Below are 11368 nucleotides of genomic sequence, written 5' to 3'. Positions count from 1 at the left end.
GACTGACAGTGGTGGGGAGGTGTGCACGTGATAGTGCATCCGCAACGTACAGTTCACGGCCTCGTTTATAAATCACATTCAGATGATAACGCTGAAGTTTGAGCATCATTCTCTGGATGCGCACCGACGCTGTGTGCAGAGGCTTTCTCAGAATGGTTATGAGGGGTTGATGATCCGTCTCCACAGTCACTGGGCGGCCGTAGATATAATCATGGAATTTTACACAGGCAAAGACTAGTCCCAAAAGTTCTTTCTCAATCTGTGCGTAGCGCGCCTCAGTGTCAGTGAGAGATCTCGATGCAAATGCAACAGGCCTGCCATCCTGAAGACAGACTGCTCCGAGACCATGCTGGGAGGCATCAGCAGATAATGTCACCGGCTTGTGCACATCAAAATACTGTAAGACGGGTGGACTTGTCAGTTGTTCTTTGAGTGTGTCCATAGCAGCAGAATGTTGTTCAGTCCAACACCATTGTGCATCTTGGCGCAGGAGCTGACGAAGGGGAGCCGTTGTCTCGCTGTATCGATGGATGAATTTTGATAGATAATTGGTCATGCCAAGAAACCTCTGCAAAGCATGTTTGTCTTCTGGAGTGGGCATCTGGCGTATGGCCTTTGTTTTTTCTGGGTCAGGTTTGACACCTTTATCTGTGAGAAGGTGGCCTACATATGGCACCTCTGAGACCCTGAAACGACATTTCGTCGGGTTCAGCTGCATGTTGATGGCTCTGACACGGTCTAACACACATTTGAGGCGTTTGTCGTGTTCCTCAACAGAAGAGCCCCAGATCAAGATGTCATCCACAACTATTTCACACGGCTGGCCAGAAAAGAGCTGTTCCATGCATCTCTGAAAGACCTCACTTCCAGTTGAAATCCCATATGGCATTCGTAGAAATCTGTACCTTCCGAACGGGGTCATAAAAGTTGTGAGTTTTGATGATTCCTCGTCCAGAGGGATCTGCCAAAATCCACACTTTGCATCCAGAATGCTGAAAACCTTTGCCTGTGGCATATCAGCGATTACCTGCTCTACAGTCTTTAACGGGTGATAAGGCCTCAGGAGAGCCTTATTGAGATGTACTGGGTCTATGCATATGCGTACCGAACCATCCTTTTTGACAGCAGCTGCCATGGCAGACACCCACAGAGTAGCATCCTCCACTGGCAAAATAATGCCCATTTTAGTCATTCTTTCCAACTCTTGTGCAACTTTGTCTTTCATGGCCAGCGGGATCCTTCTGGGGGCACACACAGTCGGATGCACCGATTCATCCAGGCGCATGTGATATATAACTGGGAGCTTGCCAACAGTTTCAGTACGAAACAAATCCTCATAATCACTCATCTCGGGAGCCTGTTGTTGTACAGCATGTACTTCTGGGCTAAGTTGTATGAGATTTAACTTCATGCTGTCTGGTAGGCCTAACAGGCTCTTAACATGTCTATCCACTATGTGAAAGTGCAATTTCCCCCTTGAAAGTACTAGGGTGGCAGTGCCCAGTGTCTGAATTGTTTGACCACCATAAGCTATCAGATTCACTCTGTGTGACTGATCAATTTGGGCATTTGGGTCAATGTACTGCAATGTGGATAGAGACATAACATTGCATTTAGCTCCAGTGTCTATTTTCAGCTTAACCTGCTTGTTACAAGTCGTTGTGAGAGTGATGAATATTTCTCCTTTGTTTGCAAGCAGGTCCACACTTTCACAATGAAAATCATCTTGGTGAACTTCACTTTCCACTTCATTTACTCTGTGTAGGTTTTTTCCACTAGATGGCGCCATCCTCCCACCTGTGTATTGGGGCTTTGATCTACAACACTTGGCAAAGTGATTCCATTTGTTGCATGAGTTACAACGTTTGTTAAAAGCTGGGCATTTGTTGCGCTCAAAGTCGTGCTCACCTCCACAATTGTTACATCGCCTTTTGTTCTGCTGCACTGCAAACACTTCAGACTCTCTTTTGAGCTCCTTAGTACCCCTTTCCGAACGCTCAAACAGCATACATATTCTGATTGCTGATTCCAATGTCAAGTCTTTTTCCCTTAACAGTTGAGAACGAACTGCATCATTATGGATGCCACAGACAATTCGGTCGCGTACTAGTTCATCAGTTAGCGTTCCAAAGTCACATTTTTTTGCCAACAGTCTTAACGTGGCTACGTAAGACTGAATTCCTTCGTCAGGTTTTTGCACTGTGATATTGAATGCATGTCTGTCCATTATCACATTCCGTTCTGGCAGGCATATCTCATCAAATTTTTTTATTAACACATCAGGATCCTCTTTGTCCTCATCTTCTTGAAAGTGAAATGACTCATATTTATCTAGTGCATCTGAACCGGCAAAATTGAGGAGAGTGTAAGCTTGCACCTTTTTTGATTTGTCCGACAGTCCTGCTTTGCTGTACACGTCCCATTCCCTCTTGAATTTTAGCCAGTTGTTAGCGATGTCGTCATCAAATACGAGCGGTTCTATGCGCCGTAGACTTTGAGCCATGATTTGTCAGCAATCCCACTTCTGACACCATGTAGATGTGCACAAAACAGAGGAGTCGTTTGGTAGCTTTTATGACGAACTCACTTTTAATGTTACACAGCGAAGCCTCTCAAACAACTGCCTCGTCTCCGCCCCCCGACCCTATCCTTAGTAATATGCTGCACCCGTAAATATAAGAATAGGTGCGACCCCACATATTCTACAACTTGGTTTAGTGTTATGCTTTTCAACTATGTTGTTTGGTATAGCCTAATGTTTCTTAGAAAAAAATATATTAATGGCATAAAATGATCATAAAAGAGGTTTTATTCAGAATGTAGTGTAAATTATTTAATTTGTTTGTTATTGTGTAGGCCTTTTCCTCATAGTTGTTTTTAATTATTAATAAATAATGGCTGCTGTACGTTCAGCTTGATCTGTGAATTACATAAAGAACAAAATGGCTTCCCTTCCCACTCCAGTGAGAGGAGCAGTGGATCATTTTTCCCTCAGAATCAACACAGAACTCAATGTACCCCATTATTATGGATTCCCTGTCATGTATCTGATAATATGTGATATTTACTATAAACTAATCATCGTTTCGTGTCATATATATTCATATTTGGTCCAACGTTTTTTTTTTCAAGATAAGACGTGCACGAATGCGCGTGCATGTTTCCCCGGCTCCCTGGTCTCGCGCATTACATCACCGTCGCGCGTCACACGGTGCATGTGACCTGCTCTGGCCAATCGCGATAGAGCGCGGAGAACGGACGCGCCGCTCGTGACCGCGCACGCAAGGCCTGTTTTTAATCGGGGGCGCGGACGTGCGCGGCCCCGCGGATTCTTTGTGTGGCGGCGTAGAGAAGCGCAAATACAATAACCATGGCCGACGAGAAACCCAAGGTGAGTGGCGTTTAAAAATGAAGGGATTATTTATTGTTAGTCACAGTTTAAGTCGTGCGAGGGATTGTGAAAACATGGGAAGACACAGATGGTTTTATATTTAATGTGAAATTTCGCGCTTAGTGGATAAATCCTGTAACTGCCGCCTCAGAAACACCGGAAGAAGAGAAGACGTGTGAACGCGCGCGGCGAGCTCACATCGCGCGCGACACACACAGCCGCATTCAAATTAAAATAACGAGGAGAAATGGTCTAATATCAGACATATATTGGTAATATATCCGTGTTATAGGTGTGCACCGAATATATGCTGACTGAGAGACCTGATGGAAAGTAGTTTTCGGTTGGTTTGAGCTGATGATGTGATTCAAATGTGAGCATTCATCACGTGAAGCACAGCAACTCAAGCACAACACTGCCCATAAAGCCACAAAAAACACCACAAACATGAACATGCACAAGTCTATTCATTACTGCATTACATCAAAATGTAAAAGACATAAAATAAAATGAACCGAGCGTGTCACATGAATGAGGATTTATTTAACCCACACCAAATTGTCTGCAATTCAACTAGTTAACGGTATTAAAGTCCCCCTGTGCTAAAAATCATTATATATATATATATATATGTGTGTGTGTGTGTGTGTGTGTGTGTGTGTGTGTGTATATGTGGTGTTTTTAATATGCTTTAAGACAAACGTGCAAATAAATTCACAAGTCAACAGCATTGCTGCTAAGTATTTTCTCCAGTGAACCAAAGACAGTTTAAAAAACAGGTTTGAAATCGCTGGTGTTTCTGGTGTCACAAACTACCTTGTAACCAATCAGATCGTGTGATCGAGTGAGTGGAGGCGGGGCTAATGTAGATTTACATTCAAGCTATTTTAAGGCACGACGAATTTTCGTCTTCGAAGTTTTCATCCTTGCTAATTTTGAGCTCTGTATACATTGGGGAACCAGTAATCTAGTAAGGCATACAAGTCTTAATACCCGGGGTTTCTTTTAAAGACTAAAACTGGTTATACTCGCCACAATGGTCACATGATAGCCTGTTGCTTTCCCTTTTCCATGTTATTGTCATGTGGCTCACATTCATTCTGTTTTTAATCATCAAACTACAAACGGTTCCTTTCATACTATAGATTATAGATGAGCCATTGTCTAGAATCGTACCTACGGTATTTTCTGTGTATATTGATATCGGTTTGACCAACATGTCCGATATATTATGCATATTTACATTTAATAGTTACAAAAATGAGATGCACGTAAAACATGCAAGGAAGAGTGATGTAAAATATCTCATATATTCGTACACGTGTGCATTTGTGTTGCCAGGAGGGGGTGAAGACAGAGAACAACGACCACATCAACCTGAAGGTGGCGGGACAGGACGGGTCCGTGGTCCAGTTCAAAATCAAGAGACACACACCCCTCAGCAAACTCATGAAGGCCTACTGTGAGAGACAGGTGAGATCATCACCACACACACACACACACACACACACACACACACACACACACACACACACACTCACACACACACTCACACTCACTGCTATACTGAAGACATACAGTTAATATATTTAATAGTTAATAATTTTCCTTGTTGGTCAACACAACAACAACACAACACGAAATATGATTAGAAATTAAGTATTTTTTACATTGGTTAATTCTGAGCAGAAACTTTTTTTTATTATTATTAATTAAACTGCATTTATTCTTAGACAAAAAATTGTTTGTTTACAAAATATACAAAACAACATACCAAAAAAAACGAATTAACAGTATAATTAAAAAAAGTTATTAGCCATAAACCAAGACAATCAGCAACGAGGAGGAATACAACATTACAAACTTTGATTTGAAGCAAGAAATCTGACAAAAACACAAAGATACAAGACTGGGAACTTACGGCTTTAGTGAGGAAAAGAACTACAATCCCATGATGCATTGCGAACAGCGAATTAAAAATGATGGAGAAGCATAAAACTACTCATCACAAATGTTGAATATATATATATATATAATATATTTTAAGGTTATTGCAAAATATTCATAAATATTTCAGTATTTTGAGAAAGGAAAGATCGATTCGATTACGTCGTTTGCAGTGCATCATGGGAGCTAACCAGATATTTTGGTGCGTTTTGCTTGTTTAGACTCTCTAATTGGTGTAATTTTCTGTCCAGCATCATGGGTAATGTAGTTTGTCACCACAAATTGCACTTTTTAACATGATTTCTTTTTAAAATGAGTTTAAGTAATGAGGGCTGACGGCTTCAGCAGAAGCAAGTATCATGGATTAAACGCCTCGTAGCTCACAGTAGGGCTGGCTTTAAAGGTTTATGAGTGATCGTTTAAAAGTCAGTTTCCCTATGGAGAAAGCGAATGGAGTTTTTACTACCTGAACCGCGTCTTGCGCTCTCGTGTTACTGCACCTCGGACCTGTTCACCCTCACAAAGCAATGCAACCGCATGACAACATATTTCAAAGATATACTCAATAATGAAGTGCCACTTGGGATACATTAATGTGGTAATAAAGGGTTTTTAAGGCATGCTTTTAATATTTTAGGCATGATCTTAGCATTTTTTTGTCTTACTTTCATTGGTCTCCTTTCCTTATGGAAACCGTTAAAGTCCCCCTGTGGTCAATAATTTTAACCCTTAAAACTATTTTTTTGTTTTGCTAGTTAGATTTGTCTCAAATATTTTTTTATAAAATTCATTGAGCCTCTTTTTTTTTGTGGGTTTTAAGTTAGATTTGTCTAAAAAATACATTAAAATGAATGTTCCCATATCTCACACACTGTTAGGACTTTATAGTCATAAATATGCATGCATAAACACTATAAACAGACATAACAAATGTAAAAACCTTAACCCTCATCCCGCATCCGGCCACTTTTGAACCAGAAGAAATGTTAAAGTCCCCCTGTAGTCAATCATTGTATCCCTTAAAACTCATCTTTGATCACCAAAATGACATATTTAAATGTTTTTTCCTTGACAAAACTTCTTCATGCCTTAAAACAGCTTGAATGTAACTCGACACCCTTGCCTCATTTAGTATGCGCGGTTCTATGAATATGCAAATGAGCCCCGCCTCCTCTCACTCACTCAGCTCAGAGATCCACTGGTTGACGATCACACGTTGATCTGATTGGTTACAATGTAGTTTGTGATTTCACACCGTGTTTTTGAGACTGTCTTTGGTTCACTGCAGTTTTAAGCCGAAAATACTCAGCAATGCTGTCGACTTATGAATTTACACATGTTTTGTCTTAAAGCATATTAATAACGCCACATAGACATATAAACAACATTAAAAACGTTAGGTGAAAGGTGAAACTAATATATTATATAGACTCAGTGTTATAATTTTGATGATCATGGCTCACAGCTTATGAAAACCCCAAATTCAAAATTACAAAATTATAACAACTAAAGGCTTGAAATATCTCACTTTGCATGTAATGAGTCTATATAATATATTAGTTTCACCTTTTAAGTTGAATTACTGAAATAAATGAAGTTTTGCACGATATTTAAATTTGTATGAAGTATGAACACTCTTGAGTGTGGATTATATAAACACATGTAGTTTATTCAGAAACAGATGCAGTCGTAAACTAAACATTTGTTTGTTTGTTTATTTATGTACTTTTTACAAATCGCACGAATAAGGATGACTAATATTGATAGGTAATGGTTCAGACGAATCGTGAGTTTGGTTTTGTCATTATAACAACAGACCTTGAGGACGGACTGAAGCGGGACATGTGAGTGTGAGTGTGATGGCTCACTGATATTACAGGCATCTGCACTAAAGCTCTTCAGCCTGATCAATAACTTCCTCCGCGGCCTCACCGTCTGCTGGCGTTATCACTCCCTCGCGTCCGGTTATTGGTCCTGCGCATCCGCTCGAGGGTCAGAGAGAGAACTACGACTCGAATGCTCACGTGTGGAGAAGAAGAGAGAGACACAGGAGCAGACTGGCGTCTTCACACAGGGTTTATCAGAGCTGTTCTTAACGGGGTTAACATGCTCCTCGTGATCTTCAGGTCGGGGACATGTTCTCCTGGCAGAGGCGCTGGGTTTAATCTCACTGTGGCGCTGTGAGTCTGGCCGGCAGAAGTAGGACAGCGTTCAGTGTTAGGACGCGGAGGTCAACAGCAGAAAACACATATCAAGGCGTGAGGTCTCAGCTGATCGCCATCGGACACTTTTATTTCCCTTCTTGGGGTGCGAGGTTTAAAAAGATGACGTGTTTAACGTGTTGAGTGATTTGCCAGTCGATTCAACCGATCCAAGTCTAATGGAGTCATTCATTCAGGATATATTCAGTTTTCTGCTGTTTATCACTAACACTAGCAGTTAAAACACCATTTTTGTTCATTTAAATAATTATTTATTGTAATATTAAATATAGTTTTTTTTGCTTATTTCAATTAGTTGCTAAAGTAGAATTTCTAAATTTTGAGTGCAAGTAAAAAAAAATGGCACTAAAATAAATAAATAACTTATAATAAAATAAAATCGAATCTAAACTGAAATAAAAATAAATGTATTATATTAATATTTAAAAAGAACAGTCTAATTAATTAATTCAGGATTTATTCAGTTTTCAGCAGGTTATTATCACTAACTAATTATTTTAATTATAATTATTTATCATTATTGTTGATTGAAATAGTTTAAATAAATTAAAATAAAATATATTTATAATATTAGATACATTTAAAAAAAAATTATTTCAGTTAATTGCCAAAGAATTTCATAATTTCATCACAATTTAAAAGTACAATGAATAAATAAATATTAATAATGAATAACTAATAAATAAAAATAAAATAAATAAAAACTTTAAATAAAATAAAAATAAATTAAACCTAAATATTAATATTTAAAATAAACCAAAACTACTAAAAATTACAAAAGCTCATTACAAATGTACTCAAATATAACAAAAATGGAAATGAAAACTGAAGCTAATTCAACATATTAATACAAAATAGTATATAATATAAAATAAATAAATGAAACCTAAATATTAATAATTAAAATAAACCAAAACTACTAAAAATTATAAAAGCTCATTACAAAATTACTAAACAATAAAAAAAAATGAAATGAAAACTGAAGCTAATTCAACATATTAATACAAAATAGTATAACATATTTTTTTTAAACCTAAATATTAACATTTAAAATAAACCCAAACTACTAAAAATTACAAAAGCTCATTACAAAATTACTAAAATATAACAAAAATTTAAATGAAAACTGAAGCTAATTCAACATCTTAATAAGAGCTAGAGTATAACAGTGTGTGAACAGCGCAGATGTTGAGTGTGTGTCACGTGTGCTGTGAGAAACGCTGGACTGATGTGCTCGTGTGTGTTTCTGCAGGGACTGACAATGAGGCAGATTCGATTCCGGTTTGACGGACAGCCAATCAATGAAACAGACACGCCCGCACAGGTATGACATCACTGTGTGTGTGTGTGTGTGTGTGTGTGTGTGTGTGTGTGTGTGTGTGTGTGTGTGTGTGTGTGTGTGTGTGTGTGTGTGTGTGTGTGTGTGTGTGTGTGTGTGTGTGTGTGTGTGTGTGTGTGTGTGTGTGTGTGTGTGTGTGTGTGTGTGTGTGTGTGTGTGTGTGTGTGTGTGTGTGTGTGTGTGTGTGTGTGTGAAGGCCAATATTCACAGCCCACAGACAAACGGCAACAAACAAGTTGGCTGTTGGATTTATAATTGAATGAAAAACATCTGTGATGTTCGCACTGCCCGACACACACACTGATTGAACATGTTCAGTCGGGTGAACACAAACCCAGACCAACACCAACAGACACACACACTGATCCGACACAACCCAACAAACGTGTTTGTCTGTGCGCTGTGAATTATCCTTAAGACCAGAAGGAATCAAAATGAACTCTGTTCATCTCAAAGTAAAAGGCGAAGCTCACAAAGCCTGAGTGTCCAGGTCATATTCAATCGATATACTTAATAACATAAAGCCTAATTGCATTATTAATCATATTAAGAAAATGAAGCCCAATTACACTGTGACACTATTTTCATGATAATTATGTAGATTTCTTTCCAACTCTGTTACGTCAATTACTAGAATGATCAAATATTTTTTTTTTTTATATTCAAATATATATTTATATTCAATTCAAGTTTATTTGTATAGCTCTTTTCCACAGATGTTTTATATATATATATATATAGAAATAAAAAATGTATTATTTAAATATTATATATGTATTACGTATTATAAATATGAACATATATATATAAATTTTTACGATACATTATATATAAAATAATAATTATTTTTAATAAATAATAATACATATATATGTGTGTGTATATATGTATATATATATATATATATATATATATATATATATACACATATATATATATTTTTTTAAATCATTGAATTACAGTTGTACATATATATATATATATATATATATATATATAGTATTTGCTTATATTTAAATATTATATATGTATTATGTATTATAAATATGAACATATATACATTTGTACGATACATTATATATTAAATAATAATTAATTTTAATAAATAATAATAAATATATATATGTGTATGTATATATATATATATATATATATACATACACATATATATATATATTTTTTAAATCATTGAATTACAGTTGTTTTTTTATTACATGACAAAATTCAAATCCAGTGATTATTATTATTGATAAATGAGAAAAATTATCCAATCATATCATACACCACTTTTTATTATCCAATCAAATCCTGATGGAAAATGTCCTGCCCTTATTTTCCCGCCGAATTTTCCATTATGATTAGAAGTTTAATGCATTATTTAGACAGAGCTGGTGTCATGTGTGCTCTTAGATGAAGATTCAGGCAATAAAGCAAGATTTTGTCCAAAAATATTATATATATAATATAATAAACAGAGTTCATCTCGCCCACTGAATAAATCCGGGTTGACAGCATCATTGTAGACTTGCATCATGGGATAGTAGCGAACTGTAATCAGAGCGGTCAGGTGTCGATTTCACAGTCAACAGGAAGTCTTGATTATTAATAATTCTGAATAATAACCCTCATGTTCTTCTTCCGCAGTTGGAAATGGAGGATGAAGACACAATCGACGTTTTCCAGCAACAGACAGGAGGACACATCTGAATCTCTCTCTCTCTCTCTCTCTCTCTCTCTCTCTCTCTCTCTCTCTCTCTCTCTCTCTCTCCCCTCATGGTTTCCTGTAACTGCTGTTGTATAGTGTTTTCAGTTCATCACGTTTTCTTTCGGTTTTTGTACATAAAGGGTTCCTGCCTCAGTAATTATTGCATTGGGTTTGTTAATATCTGTGAAATCTGACACGTTAAGCCCAAGTTCTGCTAAACTATCATGAAGACTGTCATCGGTGTATAGACCAACAAATACATGTTTCCTCTCACGAATCATTGACCCGAGGACACGAGCCGCGCGTTTGAGTTCACATACGAGCGCGCACGTTATTTTGATTGTGTGTTTAAAGAAAACACACAGTGTTCATCTCTGTTGTAGCTTTTAAGCCTGCAGTTCAAATTGATTTCCTGGTTTCCATTCAGACGATTTAGTTTTAAAACTTCTTTTTTTTTTTATGGTAGTGATCATGTATAGTGCAACACTTGTGTTAAACATGTCTTGACTCGTACGTACGAGGGGATTCATGTTTCGGACGAGTCCAGCATCTGTCTGTATTGTCTAATCTCTTGTGAAAATAAAATATTCTCTTTTTATCAAACTGCAGGTGTGTGTTTTTAGTCATTGCACTCACTGTTAGTTAAATAGTCTTTATTAAATAGTTTTTGCATTCAAATAATATTGACATCATTTTAGCAATTAGTCAAAATGACGTTTAAACGACTTATTAACATAATTAGATATAATTTCACACAATTACAA

General features: G+C 37.1%; 1 protein-coding gene across 1 annotated transcript; it reads left to right on the top strand.

Moving 5' to 3' along the window:
• Window positions 1-2957: 2957 nt before the first annotated feature.
• Window positions 2958-11207, top strand: sumo2b (small ubiquitin like modifier 2b). The gene is made up of 4 exons (XM_079628774.1): window positions 2958-3391; window positions 4733-4864; window positions 8813-8884; window positions 10544-11207. Exons 1-4 carry the CDS (start codon window positions 3371-3373, stop codon window positions 10604-10606), a joined length of 288 nt encoding a protein of 95 aa, XP_079484900.1. The 5' UTR covers window positions 2958-3370; the 3' UTR covers window positions 10607-11207.
• The last annotated feature ends 161 nt before the right edge of the window (window positions 11208-11368 follow it).

This window comes from Phoxinus phoxinus (assembly GCF_949152265.1).
Source record: "Phoxinus phoxinus genome assembly, chromosome: 1".
Taxonomy (NCBI): Eukaryota; Metazoa; Chordata; class Actinopteri; order Cypriniformes; family Leuciscidae; genus Phoxinus; species Phoxinus phoxinus.
Note: the sequence above shows the minus strand (reverse complement) of the source record. Positions and strands in the feature narration are given on the sequence as shown.